The sequence below is a fragment of the Petromyzon marinus genome, unplaced genomic scaffold, assembly GCF_048934315.1.
Source record: "Petromyzon marinus isolate PM22_M1 ecotype Great Lakes invasive population unplaced genomic scaffold, UKy_Petmar_22M1.pri1.0 PM_G_Scaffold_30, whole genome shotgun sequence".
Taxonomy (NCBI): Eukaryota; Metazoa; Chordata; class Hyperoartia; order Petromyzontiformes; family Petromyzontidae; genus Petromyzon; species Petromyzon marinus.
The window spans coordinates 425254-444001 of record NW_027422873.1 but is presented as its reverse complement, the minus strand read 5'-3'; the positions used below and the strand labels follow the sequence as shown (position 1 = coordinate 444001).

At 47.2% G+C, this 18748-nt stretch overlaps 1 protein-coding gene across 1 annotated transcript; it reads left to right on the top strand.

The window, feature by feature from the left end:
* The first annotated feature begins 342 nt into the window (after window positions 1-342).
* Window positions 343-14837, top strand: LOC142915367 (protein Wnt-5b-like). Its single transcript, XM_076061201.1, has 8 exons — window positions 343-433; window positions 3976-4023; window positions 5009-5101; window positions 6555-6793; window positions 7558-7887; window positions 8862-8978; window positions 10241-10550; window positions 14205-14837. Exons 1-8 carry the CDS (start codon window positions 343-345, stop codon window positions 14297-14299), a joined length of 1323 nt encoding a protein of 440 aa, XP_075917316.1. The 3' UTR covers window positions 14300-14837.
* Window positions 14838-18748: the final 3911 nt, after the last annotated feature.

Here is an 18748-nt window from a genome sequence, read left to right as displayed (position 1 = left end):
GAGGCGGATTTCGCAAGCGTTTCTGAGATTCCCTTCAAATGACCTTCGATTGACACACACACCCACCAGGAGGAGGGGGCACAACACTTCACGTCGATGCCCTGCGACGAGGCGAACAAACAGCATGTTGATTGGACGAGTCGAATTATGGTGAGAAAAAAAATATTTATTTGTGTAGAGCTGGAACTTGGCCCAAATTAAGTGAGAACTATTTTTAGCATGATGGTTAGCGTAGTCGTTGGTGATTTGGCCGACATCAAATGTACACATTTAAGGGTACGGTTTAAACATTAGGCGGTTGTTGCTTGGATTCAAACCCAGGGTCTCGGCGATTCTGGCTCAATGCCCTCGCTGCAGATCCGTCCATCCGTCCGTCCCAACGACACTCAAGATAAACAACTGGAGCTGCTCAGAAATCCATCAGCAAAAAAAGGCATTTTGAGATGAAATTGGGTTTCAAATAGATTTCAGTGAGGAGCCTAAAGGATATCAGTCCATTGTACAACGTCAGTCTCTTAGAAACTCAACCGCATCGGCTTGAAAACAGTAATTGAGGTGCTGCTCAGTTAGTCCTGAAATTTGCGGATAAAATAAAAACCAAACAGACGAATACATGATCATAGGGGTTTTCCCCTTTTCTTCTGGCAACGAAACAGCAGCGTTAAGATGTTAAAACACCAAAACTGAAACCTTTTAACAAGGAATCACGTTGCTGCATTAACCACAATGCTTGTGGTCAGAATGCAAACAAAAACAACACACTCTGATAATATTTGATGATGCATTGTCTTTGAAAACTGATTGGCCCACACCAGAGACAGCTTTCTTAGGAGCCTCGTCTCAGACGGTGTTAGACCAGAGGACGCCAAAAGGCCAAAAATGCGTCTCTGGTGTAGACCCAAGCAGTTTCAAAGACAATGCATCATCATATATGATCAGAGTACGTTTTTTGTTTGCATTTTGACCACAAGCATTGTGGTGAATGCAGCAACGTGATTCCTTGTAAAAGGTTTCAGTTTGGCGTTTTAACATCTTGACGCCGCTGTTTCGTTGCCAGACAAAAAGGTGGACAAACCTACCATCACTTTTTGGCGCTGGCAACAGGAGGTCCCAGGATAAAGACAAATGTTGTCTGACCATTGTCGCGCGTGGCAGGACTTGTAACACACAAACTACATTCCGCTGCAAATCATGAATTACCTCCGTGATAGAGGTGTTTTTTGTGTTAGATCGCGTAAATATATAAATGTGTCGTTAAACCCGCCACCACCCGACGCAGCCAGTTAGTTTGTCCCGTGAACAGAACGTGGCCCAATTCGTCACTAGCACGGCAACAGCGGTGCGCTGGAGAGCAAAGCCCAAACATGAACAACGTGAACACGACGTTTCGTCAGTAATCACAACAAGCAGCTTCACCGACGTTCGGTGCTTCTCGGCTATCGGCCGTCAGAGGGGCCTGGCCGGATTTCCCTTGCCGCCCCTCTGGGCATCACCGACCGAGACCCCCAGCCGACGTGACTCTTGCGTCACGTGCTGCGCCGCCCCCGGCCGTTCGTTCGTCCGGCCCGGGGAATGAATCTCGTCACTTGGGGACCGCGACAGTCACCAGGGGCCCTTCTTGATGACGGAGTGGCCTTGGCAAATCCCCCCAAGCCTCTACAATCAGCGGTGCAGATTTGTTGTGTGGTAACACCGCAGTGCCGCTGCAATGCCAGCGCTTTTAAAGCGTAGGCCGATCAATGATTTTACTTTCGTCGGAGGATGTCTCTGTTTAAGACAACATCATGGTTTATAATGGCTGCTGTGAATTATACGAAGCATTTCTGAACGGTTTAACACGTAGCAGGCTGTAACGAACATTATCATCCACGAGAGGTTTTTGTGGGGTCAGATCGCGTACAAATATAAATGTTGTGTCGTTAAAACCCGCCACCACCCGACACAGCCAACCAGTAAGGGTTGTCACATGAACAGAACGTGGCCGATTCGTCACTAGCACAGCACGAGTGTGTAGTGTAGTGTATAGTGTAGTGTATATTAGTGTATAGTGTAGTGTATAGGGTAGTGTATATTAGTTTATAGTGTAGTGTATATTAGTGTATAGTGTAGTGTATAGTGTAGTGTGTACTAGTGTATAGCGCAGTGTATAGTGTAGTGTATAGTAGTGTATAGTGTAGTGTATAGTGTAGTGTATAGTGTAGTGTATAATAGTGCAGTGTATAGTGTAGTGTATAGTAGTGTATATTAGTGTATAGTGTAGTGTATATTAGTGTATAGTGTAGTGTATAGTGTAGTGTATAGTAGTGTATAGTGTAGTGTATTGTGTAGTGTATATTAGTGTATAGTGTCGTGTATGTCAGTGTATAGTGCAGTGTATAGTGTAGTGTATAGTAGTGTATAGTGTAGTGTATAGTGTAGTGTATATTAGTGCATAGTGTAGTGTATAGTGTAGTGTATAGTGTAGTGTATAGTGTAGTGTATATTGGTGTATAGTAGTGTATAGTAGTGTATAGTGTAGTGTATAGTAGTGTATAGTGTAGTGTATATTAGTGTATAGTGTAGTGTATAGTGTAGTGTATAGTGTAGTGTATATTAGTGTATAGTAGTGTAGTGTATAGTGTAGTGTATAGTGTAGTGTATAGTGTAGTATACTAGTACAGAACACCGGTTGTGTGTTGGACAGCCAAGCCACGACATTAACAAACTGAGTACCATGACGTTTCGCCATTAATCACAACGAGCTTCAGGTGACAGCTAGCCAGCTCTCCAACACACAACCGGCGTGCTGTACCAGTGACGAATTGGCCACGTTCTGTTTACGTGACAACCCTCACTGGTTGGCTGTCTCGGGTGGCGGCGGGTTCAACAACACAACATTTACACATTTACGCGATCTGACCCCAAAAAACCTCCGTTATTGATGAATTTGTTAACACATTCGCGGGCTTCCGTTGACTTCTGTTCTTCACCGTATGGCTCTGCCTTGAATAACTCACCCACGAGCGAGGAGGGCCTTTGACAGACCGCGCGGTGTTGTACGGTAGAGCGTAGTGACCCGTGAGAGTGCAGCGATCACTCAACATAGACGTTGGACTTCTTTCGCGCCGTACGTGGCAATCCAAACAATTCCTTACATGGGAAAAAAACCAATGAATAACGATTGAATGATTACCAATCTATTATATAATTACAATACCCGCTCCGCCTCAAATCACCGCACCAGACTGGGTTAAATGATGACGTCACCCTGCTGCTGCTCTATTTAAGACCGGGAGCAAGTGGAGAGGGCTTCACCATTCTGGCAAATCGCCCGTTGATACTGAATGTAATTACCAGCGAAACGTCGTACTACTCAAAAAATGTAAATGATGTTGATTCACTCTTCAACACACCGATTGGCTAAAGCAGTGAACTATTTGTCTTTTTTAAACGTGACACTTTTTTTACTGTTTGGCCGTGTCGGGTGGTGGAGAGTTAAAACACATTAAATAACACGATCTAACCCAAAAACCTTGATTGTGAATAATATTGGTCGCGAAAGCCACGTGTTAAACTCAACATAAATAATATGTCGAGAAAACCACGTTTACGCATCTGCGTGAACGTGGACACAACGTTGCGGACATAACCCACCCCCCAAGTCTATCACTGTGGCAGTCAGAGTGATGGCGTTGGGGGCAGGGTGTCTCTTGATTGATGAGGAGCGAGGGACGCACGTGGGGAGGGGGGCAGGGCTTTGTGGAAAGTGGCTGCAGGTGTGTGTGGGATGAGATCATCTCGGGAGCACGTGGACTCGTGATGAGCACGCCGTGATGACTAATTTGACAAACAACAAGATCTATAAAAGGGCCCTCCGCTGACACTGCGGGGGTGTGGATTCCACTGCCTGCCTGCCCGCCTACCTGCCCGCCTGCCTGCCTGCCTACCCGCCTGCCTGCCTGCCCCACCTGCCTGCCCTGCCTTCCTGCCTGCCAGCCTACCTACCTGCCTGCCAGGCTGTGTACCTGCCTGTGCACCTGCCAGGTGAGACTGCCGACGACGGGGAAACTCGTCCACGGCCCGTGGAGCACGTCCCGAAGTGTCGCACCGTTTGCAATCGGAATGGCGCCACATTGCGGGCGAGTTTTTTTTCGTCTTCACGCGAAAGGATTTCGCTCCTTAGCCGCTTCGCCCCGAAGGGAGCGAGCGAGTGGTCAAACTTCCGGCCTTAAAAATATAAATCTGATGAACGTAGGTGGAGTCAATTCTTGACCCGATTTCAGTTCCCTCGCTCACGGCCAACGCCAGTGACGATTATCTGAACCGGTCCTGGGCCTCCCCTAGGTATACTCGGCCTCAAATGAGCACACCTGGTGCGATGGGTAGACCTCGCCACAGGGGAGACAAAGGCGGCCGAGCGTGGCGCCGCTACTCGCTAACGGTACTTGCCTCGACGGTCTAAGGCTTGCACGGGGGACCTTTGTCTTTGTGTGTGCGTGTGCAAGTGTTTCACGGTGGGGAGCATGAAACTCCCCGGCCCATCGCGCTCTTCAGACGATACCGGGGAGACTCATCATCCTCACATGCCCTCACCCCCCTCCACCAGCAGCCACGCTCCATTGAGACTACCGTAGTTTCAAGCATGTAACCCGCAGAAATTCAGATAGCCCGCACCTCCATATACCCCGCATGCATTCATAGATTTAACGTCGTTACCGCAGCTTAATTCCATCGTACCCACCAGAGTGACGGCAGTCGAGTTGGTCACGATCACTGTGGCTAGGAGATGTTAACTCCCTCGCCTGGTACGCAAGCGGTCGTGGGTTCGATCCCGCGTACCACGCGAGGTAATGAACATCTCCCAGCCACCATGGTGGTGATGATGATGATGAGCGAGACGTGAAAACTCAAAACATACGGCAGCGGGCATCGTCAGGGTCGAACCCACGACCTCTTGTGTACCAGGCGAGGGAGTTAACATCGTCACCACCGGGCCGCTTCTCTTCTGCGCAGCGCCGCTGACCACGAGGATTTCGATGGATCCCCTGCGACGTGTGGACTGGTTCCCGCTGGGGCTCTGCGCCTTGGCACAGCTGTGGGCAGTCGCCAGCGCCTCCTTGTGGTGACCGCAAGCCGCCGCCACTGCCGCTGTCTTCGTCCTCACTGCTGCGATGAGAGCTCACAAGTTTCGACGTCGATTTGAGCACCCTTCTTACCTTGCCTCTATTTTGCACACTCAATACGGTTGTTGTACGGGATTTTTTTTATCGTGTGCGTGTATATACATCACATATACAGTATCTAGCGCGGTATATTGGGGCACCATGGTGGCTAGGAGATGTTGACGACCTCGGCTGTTATGCAGGAGGTCGTGGGTTCAATCGCGACCTTGACACATGCCGTATATTTGGAGTTGCTATATTTTCCCCGTGGTCGTCTTAAGAATTTTTATTCCGGGGTCCTCCGATTATTCCCTCCACATTTAGAAGCACGCGTTGAGAGTGTTTGCCTACTGCTGTAAGTGTCAGCGTGATGATCGCCAGGTCGCCGCTGAGGAAAGAGTCACTTGGCTCGGCCGGGGTCTTGCGCGCTAAAAGACAATCGCTTGTTTCCCATCCTGCGCCCATGTAGCGTCCTCCTCCGGCGTGCGGCACGCACACGCACAGTCGGAGACGATGCAGTCGCAGGAGGCACCGTCTCTTATTTCCGTTACACCAACTCCGGCCTCTCTCTCTCGACCACGCTGCCGTACAGCCGCGGCCCAGACACGACCCTGAACCGCGTTGCGTCGACCGAGACGACCAACCGCTGTCCGGCCGCACAATTACCGGTGAAGGCGACAATGAGAAGAAGAGTCCATTCCCAGTACCGGCAGCCCGGAGCGCTCTCACCGCTGCTTTTATATTGCCCCTGGCCCCTGGCCTGGCCTGGCCCCGCCCCTGGCCCTGCCCTGGCCCCGCCCCTGGCCCCACCTCCCTTCTCAAACCAACCAGAGGGTTCCAGGGGCCTCCCTCCCTGTGAGGTCTTCCGTGACCCTTGCCCCGGTTCCTCCGCCCTGCCGGCACGCAGCGGCCGTGTGTAGACTCTCGACGGCGTGAGTGCACTTGCTGTCCACAGCAGTTGCCGCCGCTGGACAGCGGTCGGCGCTGTGTCACTACACAACTTCAGAGAAGAATAACTCGTGTGTGTGTGTGTACATCGTGTAATATTCAAATTTACAAACCTGTAGAAATTCCACAGATATTTGCTCTATTTAACTTTTTATCATGTAGCACTTTTTCAGGAGAGGCCTGGCTATCGCACTTTATAGCTCAAGAAAGTGGCCGATATCATCATCACGTGCTGATTTATAGCAGCAGCCAAATCACTCCAAACGCGTAGAGACGTTGATTCTAAACCAGAGGGACCTGGAGATGAATCCACGCAACCACGGGGAGAGACATGCAAACTCAAAACGTACATGCAGCAGCAGGCATTTTTTAAGGGGTTGGGATCGAACCCACAACTGCCTGCGTACCAGGCGAGGTAGTCAACATCCCCCGGCCACCGTGACTTCCGCCCCCATCCCTCTGCAGGTCGCTCGCACTGTGGGCCCCCAACTTTGACCCCTCCGAGTATCGGCCGCTGTGCATTTGGGTGCCGGGGCTGTCTCCCGCACAGCGCAGAATATGCCTGCGGCACCGGGACCACGTGGCGCACGTGGCCGAGGGCGTCCACCTGGCGCTGTCCGAGTGCCGGCACCAGTTCCAGGGCAAACGGTGGAACTGCACCGTGCCTGGCGCGGAGGACGCACTGGACCTCGTGGCCGAGTCGGGTAAGGGGTCAGAGCGAGCCCGCCACATCCACTCGCACCTAAGGTGCCCGACCGCTTCCCCGAGACACGCACACAGAAGCTTTTTTTGGGGGGGAAAGGGGGTGGGGTCGCCCACCTCCCACCCCTACGCGACTCTGCTTCGGAGTTCCCGCGTTCCTCCTCCAGGGGTTTCCCCCTCCCCTACGCGACTCTGCTTCGCAGAGTTCCCGTCCTCGGGCAGCGGGAGATGTCCGCGGGCGGCCCAAGCGGCCGCCCCGTTATCCCGATGGCAACCGCCTTCGCTCTGGGCCAGTGCCAGGCTGCGGCTCGCTCGCTTCACTGCTCCTGACGCTCCTGGCACGCCTCTTGGGGGTCCCGGACGTCCCACCGGCCCTAGTTCGCTCCCCAGGTTGGCCGCTGTAAAAGCAGCGATCGTAATACCCGTCACCTGATCGTTTCCCTGTCCCGAGATCTATTCCGCGGAGTTGGAGACGGCGCTCGGCTCCTACCCGCGGCGACGATCCCCCTGGTCCCCACTCGTGTCGGTCCTTGAGGGTGGGAGCTCTCCCCAGCCGCTCGTGCTGCTGCCGCTTCTGAGCTGCGCGCCCCCACGCCGCCGATTCGGGGGCTCTCCTTTCGCAGGGCCGCGGAGCCCATTGTTCAGTCCCCGGGCAAATCCCGTGAGAGGGGTCTGTCTCTAAATAGGCGACGTTTTCCCTACCACCTGCTTGGCGTGTTCTCCCCCAAAACCCCTTCCCACACCGGTCTGGCCGCACCGTCTCCAGCTGACGAGAGGCTTCACGCACGACGCCCCCCTGGGAGTCTCCCCAGGCTCGCGCGAGGCCGCGTTCGTCTCCGCCGTCACCGCTGCCGGAGTGGCCCACGTGGTGGCGCGCGCCTGCCGCCAGGGGGCCCTGCAGGGTGCTTGCTCCTGGGTCGTTCCCCACGCCATGAAGCTACCGCCGGATGCTCGGCGGGGCGGCTCCGGAGACGACGTCGAATACGGATACCAATTCGCCAAGTGGTTCGTGGATGCGGGCGATCACAATCGTGGCAGCGGGCAAGGAGGGGAGTCTTTGGCGATGAATTTGCACAACAACGAGGCCGGCCGGCTGGTGAGTGGGTGAACAGGTGGGTTGTGCATGTGTGTGTATTGTCATTAAAAAAACAAATGTAATGGAAAAAAGTTATTTTATGCGATCAATGCAAATTAGGTTCGGCTTTGTCGGCTCGGGTTGTATTACCAATCGTGATTGATGCAATGATTCTCGCTTTAACTTTCACCGGTTATATTCTTGGTTCTTTCGGTGAAGTCATGTAGAAGGGAAACAATAAAATAATAAAATAATAAAAATATGAACATTAAAATTCTCACGACGTTTCGACTGCAACACAAACAATCATCATCAAAATTTGAAGAAAAAAACACAACTTTTTTCAAATTTTCTTGCTGTGGTTTTCACACCTGATGATTGCTTGTGTTGCAGTCAAAACATCGTGAGAATTGAATTGGCTTATATATTTATTTATTATTTCATTTTTCCCTTCTACGTGACTTTACCGAAAAAACCAAGAATATGAATCCCTGCAATCACGAAAGCTTTAAATCAAAATTTTACCGGTTTATGTTTCAAGTACAATAACGTCTGGTCGCAGGATACAGTTCTTACATTTAAGATTATTGTTATGCATGAATCTTGATTTGAAGCTTTCGCGACTGCAGGAATCCACACCCCTTTGGGTTCTTTCGGTAAAGTCATCACGGAGGTAGAAAAAATAAAACGTCCACGCTGCTTTGATCGCAACACCACAAAGCGGTCGTCTTTAGGGCGAAAAAGCATACCCCAGCAGTTGAACTGCTGGAGCAGCGAGAGAGCCGTTACACACAGCAAGAGGTATTGTTGTGGTGAAGGGCACGCTGGGTCTGAGCTGGAAAGGAATTCCATCCCCGGACGCAGGCACAGGTGCCGTCGTGACGTCACCGCCACTTGTTAGCGAACGGCGGTTGGTAGTGGCGATTATGATGGTGGCGGTGAGTGTGGTGGTGGTGGTGGTGACGATGATGACGGTGGTGGTGGTGGTGCTGCAGGCGGTGTACAATCTGGCGTACATGGGCTGCAAGTGCCACGTGTTATTTGGCACCTGCATGCTGAAAATCTGCTGGCAGCAGCTCGCCGACTTTCGCAGCGTTGGGAACTTTCTGAAGGTGAGCTCACGGCTGCAGGTGATGAGACTGCACCCAGAGGAGGTGAGTGTGGGGTGGGAGTGACGAGGATGAAGCCTTCTAGATTTGAAGTTTCATGACCGCAAGGATATTTCGGTAAAGTCACGGAGGTAAAGAAAATAAAAAATAAAAATATTTAAAAAATCACGACGTTTCGATTGCAACACAAGCAATCGTCATCAGGTGTGACAACCACAGCAAGAAATTTTGCTGAAGTGGGAAAGAAGCCGGAGTCAAGGGGTTTATACTGGGCATGGTGGGGGTGGGGGAACCATCACGTCACCATACATAGCAGGCGTTACCAAAAAGATTTCCAAAATCTTAAAAACAAGCACAAGATCCAGGTCCGATTCAGTACAGTACACAACCCCTGATCTAATCCCATCTGTGAAGGATGTCATTCCTGACATGCAATACCCTGGAGTTTACAAACTGAGTTGCATTTGTTTCGATTGTTACATTGGGGAAATGAAATGTCATGTCTCAGACCGTATCCGCGAGATTTGAAATACGGCAGGACTAAATTTTCCGCCGTGGCTGATCACTGCTACAACGCCGTGGGCTCCCATGATATTGTTTTCTCCGAGACCAAAGTGCTCTGCAAGCCGTCTGGCTACCATCAAAGATTTGTTCATGAAGCCATCCAAATATACAAACACAGACATAACTTCAACCCAGAGGACAGATACAAACTGAGCAATCATTAAAATGTGTTATTAACCAAGTAAAATTGAACAGTTCATAGTTGTTCCCTCTTATTTACCGGATACTAGTTTATTTTACAGAGTTAATTACATCGTCAGCGCTTGGCAGTGCGGCTATTTTGTTGCGAGTGCCACCATCCGTGTTGGCGGCAATCGTTGTAGATGCGTGGCTCTCTCCCCACTGGCCCCTCTTCCTGCACCTACAGCCCCGCCCACTCCCCCCCCCCCTACCATGGCCAGTATAAACCCCTTGACTCCGGTTTCTCTCCCACTTCAGTAAAATGTTCTTGCTGTGGTTGTCACACCTGATGATGATTGCTTGTGTTGCAATCGAAACGTCGTGATTACATTTTTTTATCTTTTATTTTCTTTACCTACGTGACTTTACCGAAAGAACCAAGAGTGAGGATGAATCCATAGGAGGGTTACAGACGGGGGTGGGGGGTGGGGGAGGGGGGGGTCCCTCACAGCTAAGGGAGCTCCCCGCATTCACTCAACAACCACCACATCCCCTGATGACGACGATTATGGTTGCCGCAGGAAAAGTACGACAGAAGTTCCGCCGTGCAGCTGGTAAGCCACAACGGTGGGGGCAGTGCCGGAGGCGCCAACGGCGGCAGGGGCGGCGCCGCCCGCTGGCCCCGCCGGCGTCTGGAGGCGGTGAACGAGCGGTTGACGGCGCCCACGGCGAGCGACCTGGTTCACGTGAACGCCAGCCCGGAGTATTGCGAGCGCGACGAGACTCACGGCGTCCCCGGCACGGTGGGGCCGCAGTACAGCATCACCTCGGAGGGGGCCACCGAGGGACGCTCCGTCACGTGCTGTGACAGAGGATACGACACCTCTCAAGGTGCACACCTCACCCCACCCACCCCCCCTCCCCTCCCCGAAAATAAACTAAAACTATTCATTAAAAAGCGGCAACTATTTCATATTACATAAAATCCGTGATCTAATCCCATCTGTGAAGGATGTCATTCCTGACCTGCAATGCCCTGGAGTCTACAAACGAAGTTGCACATGTGGTGATTGTTACGTTGGGTAAACGAAACATCACGTCTCTGACCAGATCCGCGAGCACAAGGCAGATCTGAAACGCTCCAAACATACAACAGCGGTCATTGTCAGAGTTGGGATTGAACCCACGACCCCTGCATATCAGGCGAGATAGTTAACATCTACTAGCCACCGTGATGATGATGAGACGCAGACTCCAAATATGCAGCAGCAGGGGCAGGCATCGAACCCACAACCTCTGATGTCTCTCTCTACATGTGTGTCACATTTCAGTGAAAGGACATTTTCGGAATTTTTCTAATCTGGTATCGAGCAAAAATGTACAACTCAAACGTAGCAGCATTTATTGTTGAAATTACGGACGGCCGAAACACGGAATTGGGAGCCCGCGATCTGAAACGGAGTCAGCCATTTTGATTCCGCTCAGCCACTCGGCTTTCCACAAATAAACCACGGTAAAAAAAATGATCTCGTCCAGGAGCGTGAACCGTTGGAACAAACTCCGGTCATCTTGGTAGCAACGGCTTTTTGGCTCGGCCATCGAACAAAGGCGGTGGTCACTGCATCATTGCGCAGCGCTCTCGGATGTGCTTCTGTGGCCGTCTGGAATGCTCTTCCGATATTAGAAGGCGCTTAGATTTAAAGCTCTTCTTTAGAAGCACTTTTAGTGTTTGCCCTTCCCCCGCACCTCCTGAGCATGGTTAGCTACGTACGGTGTGAAGAAGTTCAGCACGCACACTATACACTGCAATGCACGACTACACATCACACACTATACCAGTGGTTCTTAACCTTGTTGGAGGTACCAAACCCCACCAGTTTCATATGCGCATTCACCGAACCCCTCTTTAGTGAAAAATAAAATGTGATTTTTTTCAAATTCAAGACATAGATATATTTTTTACTGGTACACAAAATGAGCCGTGCATGAACATTACCTTGTTCAAAGAATAAAACCAACACAATGCATAAACTCACAACAAATTACATACCTGGAAATCAATGTGACTTCTGCTGTTGCCTTTGAGAGATCAGTTCAGATATGCGTGGCTTCACCTTGGCAAGTGCCACTCTCATGTCATTTTCACAGCAAAGTCTGTTCCTTTTCTTCGTTTTTATGTCCAGCATCCTCGAAAAGGATTGCTCACAAAGATATGTTGTAACAAATGGTATAAAAAATCCAGGGCTTTCTTAGCAATAACTGGATACTTGTTCATTTGTCGACACCAAAACGTTGAGAGCGTTGTTGTTCTGAAGAGTTGCTGTTGAACCTGGCTCTGCTGAATTTCAATGATTTCGTCGAGGAATTCATCATTGACATCTGCTGTTTCAACAGCAAACGTGAACGGCTGTCTCACCCATGCTGGATATGACTCTCTTGTAGGGAAATATCCGTCGAGAGACTTTGCAAGCTCATCTAAGTGCGTGGCAATTGTTTGCTTCAGTTCCGTGGATACAGAAATATCTCCGATTCCAGACACATCTTCGATCTTACTTGCACAGTCGTCCAGAAGCGGGAAGTTTGCGAAGTTATTGTTCTATGTTCGTCGTTTCCATAACGGTAGCTTTTTTTGAAAAGCCTTCAGGTGTTCTTCCGCTTCCATGATATTGACTCCACCACCCTGCATCTGCTGATTGAGATGATTGAGAGCTGCGAATATATCAGCCATGTACGCTAAAATGAGAATGAACTCAGGATTTTTTAAGCAATCTGCATGGCAGTGTTGGTGCTCTTGCAAAAACAGGGCTAATTCCACACGCATGGCAAAAACACGATTCAGCACCTGTCCCCGGGATAACCACCGAATATTAGAATGGAGCAGAAGTACCTCAAATTCAGAGCCCATTTCTTTACACAGCTCACTGAAGATGCGGTGCCTCAGAGCACTTTTTCGCACATAGTTCACACATTCCACCACAGTTTTTAATACTTCTGCCATTTTTGGAGGTAAGTTTTTTGTTGCCAACGCATGCCTGTGCAGAATACAATGCGTCACAATGATGTGTGGTGCATCGGCCTTTACTAGCGCACCAAAACCAGACTTTCTTCCCAGCATGACTGGAGCTCCGTCCGTACAAACTGCAGAAACCATATCCCATGAAAGATTGTTGTCTCTGAAGAAGTCATCCACAAGCTTCTTCACATCGGCTGCCTTCGTTGTTGTTGTAAGAGGCTTACAAAATAAAAACTCTTCTTTAATCATGTCGTCTTTCACATAGCGTACAAAAACAGCAAGCTGGCTTAGATCAGAAACGTCTGTGGTTTCGTCGAGTTGAAGGCTGAATTTTGCCGGGCTTGAAATCAGATCCGCGACTACTTGAGCCAAGATGTCTTTACTCATGTCTTCTATTCTGTCACTGATGGTGTCATTTGAAAGGGGAATTTGGGATAATTTACCTTCGGCCGCTGTTCCGAGTATCAGATTCGCCATCTTTAATGCAGCTGGTTTCACAAGTGTTTCACCAATGGTGTGTGGCTTGCCCTGCTTTGCGATCAGGTAAGCAACTTCGTACGATGCTGTCAGGATCGGTTTGTTAACAGGTACAAATCCAAGAGCAGGCAGAGAGGCCCTTTCATCGAATCTGGCTCTCTTCACCCTGAATTCAGCAAGTGTTGTGTTCTTGTATTCCCCGTCTCCATGCAGCTTCAAGAAGTGTTCCTTTAGTTTTGCCGGTGCAAGACTAGAGTTGCTCAACTTGGCGTTGCAAATCATGCAGATAGGACGCTCACTCCCATCACGTTCCGTGATACATGAGAATCCATGTTGTACATATTCGTCCGACCACTTTCTTCTTTTGCCCGACATAGTATGGATAAAATATTAAAGAAATCACACGACGTACGACAACAACAGTCACATGTTGACTACTGAGTACGCACTAAATTCCCCGCAGCGCTGATTGGCAAAGCAGTGTTGCATGATCATCTGCAGCCAGTGATGGCCAAGCGGGCCGTGTGTGTCATCACAAATTTACACAATAATTCAAGTGTGTCCGGACCTCCGTGGCGGGGGCTCTGCCGAACCCCTGAGATCGACTCACCGAACCCCTGGGGTTCGATCGAACCCAGGTTAAGAACCACTGCACTATACACTACGCTGCATGCTACACTATACAACTATACACCAATCTACACTATTCTACACTACTGTAATGTCCCTCGGAAAACTTGCCTTTGTTCTTTTTTTTATTAGGGCGCATCGTGCAGATAACATACTTTCATATCCTACGGTACTTCGCTATGACCAGCATATACAGCGCTTGGGCTAGGATAGAAACAAATACTTGGGCTAGGATAGAAACAAAAACTTGGGCTAGGACAGCCACCCAAGCAACGCCGGCACGGAGACGGCGGCGTCAACGGCGATCGCAAGATTGCGATGAAAAAAATCTCGCGGTCAAAAAAAAATATCTCGCGGTCAAAACGACGACGCTTCTCGCGTTCGTTTCGCACTCTCGCCCCATGCTGTTCCCCCCCCCCCCCCAGTCACGGTGGAGAAGCAATGCGGATGCAAGGAACAACTCCACTGGAACGTCGATTGCGAGCTGTGCCCATGGACCGATCAATTCTTGTGCAAGTAGCCTCAAGCCGCAGCCTAGGGGTGGCCTCGGCTGAAATCGGACTCCATCTGGTTTCAGCCCCAGGTCCTGCGGGTGTTTGGTGACCCCCACGAAGTTTGTTTGGGGCACCACGGCATCCAGCATGCCCATCGCTACGAGCCGCGTCACACTATACATTACACTACTACAAACGCTACACGTTGATACGCTACACTTCACTACCCTACTATACACTTGTCAACATCCGCACATGGTGAATTTCCACAATGCAGAAGCACCGTTGTTTTTGACCGTCACCACTTGAATGCGGTTAGTGACTAAGTGGCCTTGTTGTTCCTTTTAACTCCGTTCTTGTTAACGCCGCGTTTTGCCAAATGTTAGAAACATTCACTCGGTACACTGAGGGTTCACAGTGCGGTTCGGTGACCCCTACAAAGTTGTTTAGGGAGCCGCCCCTGCAGCATCCGTCATACCCTTCACTGAGCCGCGTTGCACTGTATACACTTCACGCTACACTTGTAGACAACCTTGCCTATAAAAGTAATTTTCTGTGTGTCTATCTGTGTGTGTGGACGTCGGGGATGCGTTCCTGAGTATCGAAACGGCGTTATACCGAAGCGATTGATAGTGTGATGGTGGTGGTGGTAGTGGTAGTAGTAGGTGGTGGTGGTAGTGGTGGTAGTAGTAAGTGGTGATGGTGGTAGTAGGTGGTGGTGGTGGAGGCGAAGGGGCTGAGAGGCGATGGATAACGAGAGAGGACGAACGGTGATGCTGTCAGCGACGTGAGTGTGGGGGTTGAGGCGACGCAAATCGGGTGGCGAGGTTAATAAAGTGACCACGTAATTTGTGAAGCGACGTTAAATCAGAGTATCACTGTAATTTCTGTGCGTTTTGGATCTCGATTAAGTCGGCTGTAGTGTTCATGATGGCGTATAGTGGTGCACTAGTTCTGCATTGATTGCAAATGATTACCAAGGGGGGGGGGGGAGAGTGGGCGTCATGATGGATACCGTAACGCTCTCCAGCAACGCCTTATCCCACTGGAACAGTTTCATTATCGATAAACTAGAATCGCGCAACATTCACGAGTTTCCGCTCCATCTGTCCACACGCGCAGGGGCGGAGCCATGATTTTGACTTTGGGGGGTTGCTGACTTCAACATTCTGCGATATCCAGTTTATGTTTTCCAATGGGCGCCACAAATGTATGAAACACATTTTATTGGATTTGAACGCGGAGTTTATTATTAGGTCGGAGCCGCTGACGTGGCCGATAAGTTCGAAAGGCTGCCGCTCAAGCAGCCTGCAGGGCAGCACACAGGGTGGCAGCACAAGGTGGCAGCCTGCAGGGCAGCACGAGGTGGTAGCCTGCAGGGCAGCACTAGGTGGCAGCCTGCAGGGCAGCACAAGATGGCAGCACAAGGTGGCAGCCTGCAGCATTTTGCAGCAGCCAGATATCGGGTTATCCCGATTACCGACTTTCCCAAAATTTCAGGGGGGGCTAAGCCCCCCCCCAGCCCCCCCCCCCTGTGGCTCTGCCCCTGCACGCGCGTGATGCCTCCCCAAATCGGTACATCAGATGACAGCAAAAATAACAACTGGGTGCGGAGTGTAAATGATGATAATTTAATTATCCAGGAAGTTACACAGAATGAGCAATGCCTGAATCCTTACCCTTGGGGTTCCTCTAGAAATGGCAAAAAGCCACTGAGAGTGGCCACGTGGAGGAGAGGCTGCTACTCTGTACAGAGCTGGACCGGTACCGCCTGGATCTCTGTGGCATTCGGGAGATCCAGTGGACTGGCTCTGACTCCAATCATCATGAGGGGTGCAGAGTCCTCCACTCAGGGCAGGAGAATGCCAAACAACAAGGAGTGGCTCTTATTCTGAAAAAAAGTAATAAGCCTATTTAATAAGTATTTAATGAGCCTATTTAATAAGTCTATTTATTGAGCCTATTTAATAGGCCTATTTAATAAGTCTAAGTTGCAGAAATAAGCCTATTTAAGAGGCCTATTTAATAGGCCTATTTAATAAGCCTAAGTTGCTGAAATAAGCCTATTTAATAAGCCTAAGTTGCTGAAATAAGGCTGTTTAATAAGTCTAAGTTGCTGAAATAAGCCTATTTAATAAGCCTAAGTTGCTGAAATAAGTATATTTAATAAGCATAATTGCTGAAATAAGCCTATTTAATAAGTCTAAGTTGCTGAAATAAGGCTTTTTAATAAGTCTAAGTTGCTGAAATAAGCCTTTTAAATATGCGTAAGTTGCTGAAAAAAGCCTATTTAATAAGCGTAAGTTGCTGAAATAAGTATATTTAATAAGCATAAGTTGCTGAAATAAGCCTATTTAATAAGTCTAAGTTGCTGAAATAAGCCTTTTTAATCAGCGTAAGTTGCTGAAATAAGCCTATTTAATAAGCCCAAGTTGCTGAAATAAGCCTACTTAATTAGGCTATTTAATAAGCCTAAGTTGCTGAAATAAGCCTATTTAATAAGCGTAAGTTGCTGAAATAAGGCTATTTAATAAGTCTAAGTTGCTGAAATAAGCCTATTTAATAAGCCTAAGTTGCTGAAATAAGCTTATTTAATAAGCCTATTTAATAAGCCTAAGTTGCTGAAGTAAGCCTAATTAATAAGCCTATTTAATAGGCATATTTAATAAGTCTAAGTTGCTGAAATAAGCCTATTTAATAAGGCTATTTAATAAGCCTAAGTTGCTGAAATAAGCCTATTTAATAAGCCTATTTAATGAGCCTATTTAATAAGCCTATTTATTGAGCCTATTTAATAAGCCTATTTATTGAGCCTATTCAATAAGCCTATTTATTGAGCCTATTTAATAAGCCTATTTATTGAGCCTATTTAATAAGCCTATTTCATAAGCCTATTTAATAAGCCTATTTAATAAGCCTATTTAATAAGCCTATTTATTGAGCCTATTTAATAAGCCTATTTAATAAGCCTATTTATTGAGCCTATTTAATAAGTCTATTTAATAAGCCTATTTAATAAGCCTATTTAATACGTATTTAATGAGCCTATTTAATAAGTCTATTTAATAAGCCTATTTAATAGGCCTATTTAAAAAGTCTAAGTTGCTGAAATAAGCCTATTTAATAAGCCTATTTAATAGGCCTATTTAATAAGTCTAAGTTGCTGAAATAAGCCTATTTAATAAGCCTAAGTTTCTGAATGATCCTATTTAATAAGCCTAAGTTGCTGAAATAAGCCTATTTAATAAGCCTAAGTTGCTGAATAAGCCTATTTAATAAGCCTAAGTTGCTGAATAAACCTATTTAATAAGTCTAAGTTGCTGAAATAAGCCTATTTAATAAGGCTATTTAATAAGCCTAAGTTGCTGAAATAAGCCTATTTAATAAGCCTATTTAATAAGCCTATTTAATAAGTATTTAATGAGGCTATTTAATAAGCTTATTTAATAAGCCTATTTAATAAGCCTATTTAATAAGCCTATTTAATAAGTATTTAATGAGCCTATTTAATAAGTCTATTTAATAAGCCTGTTTAATAAGCCTATTTAATAAGTCTAAGTTGCTGAAATAAGCCTATTTAATAAACCTATTTAATAAGTCTAAGTTGCTGAAATAAGCCTATTTAATAAGGCTATTTAATAAGCCTAAGTTGCTGAAATAAGCCTATTTAATAAGCCTATTTAATAAGCCTATTTAATAAGTATTTAATGAGGTTATTTAATAAGCCTATTTAATAAGTCTATTTAATAAGCCTATTTAATAAGCCTATTTAATAAGTATTTAATGAGCCTATTTAATAAGTCTATTTAATAAGCCTGTTTAATAAGCCTATTTAATAAGTCTAAGTTGCTGAAATAAGCCTATTTAATAAGCCTATTTAATAGGCCTATTTAATAAGTCTAAGTTGCTGAAATAAGCCTATTTAATAAGCCTAAGTTTCTGAATGATCCTATTTAATAAGCCTAAGTTGCTGAAATAAGCCTATTTAATAAGCCTAAGTTGCTGAATAAGCCTATTTAATAAGCCTAAGTTGCTGAATAAACCTATTTAATAAGTCTAAGTTGCTGAAATAAGCCTATTTAATAAGGCTATTTAATAAGCCTAAGTTGCTGAAATAAGCCTATTTAATAAGCCTATTTAATAAGCCTATTTAATAAGTATTTAATGAGGCTATTTAATAAGCCTATTTAATAAGCCTATTTAATAAGCCTATTTAATAAGCCTATTTAATAAGCCTATTTAATACGCCTAGTTAATAAACATATTTAATAAGTATTTAATGAGCCTATTTAATAAGTCTATTTAATAAGCCTGTTTAATAAGCCTATTTAATAAGTCTATTTAATAAGCCTATTTAATAAGTCTATTTAAGAAGTCTATTTAATAAGCCTATTTAATAAGTATTTAATGAGCCAATTTAATAAGTCTATTTATTGAGCCTTTTTAATTAGTCTATTTAATAAGCCTATTTAATA

Coding starts and splice junctions, on each gene's coding strand:
- LOC142915367 (XM_076061201.1), top strand. CDS start 343: ATGCCCTCGCTGCAGATCCGTCCATCCGTCCGTCCCAACGACACTCAA. Junction 5,102..6,554: donor GTCGCCAGCGCCTCCTTGTG/GTGACCGCAAGC, acceptor ATCCCTCTGCAG/GTCGCTCGCACTGTGGGCCC. Junction 7,888..8,861: donor ACAACGAGGCCGGCCGGCTG/GTGAGTGGGTGA, acceptor GTGGTGCTGCAG/GCGGTGTACAATCTGGCGTA.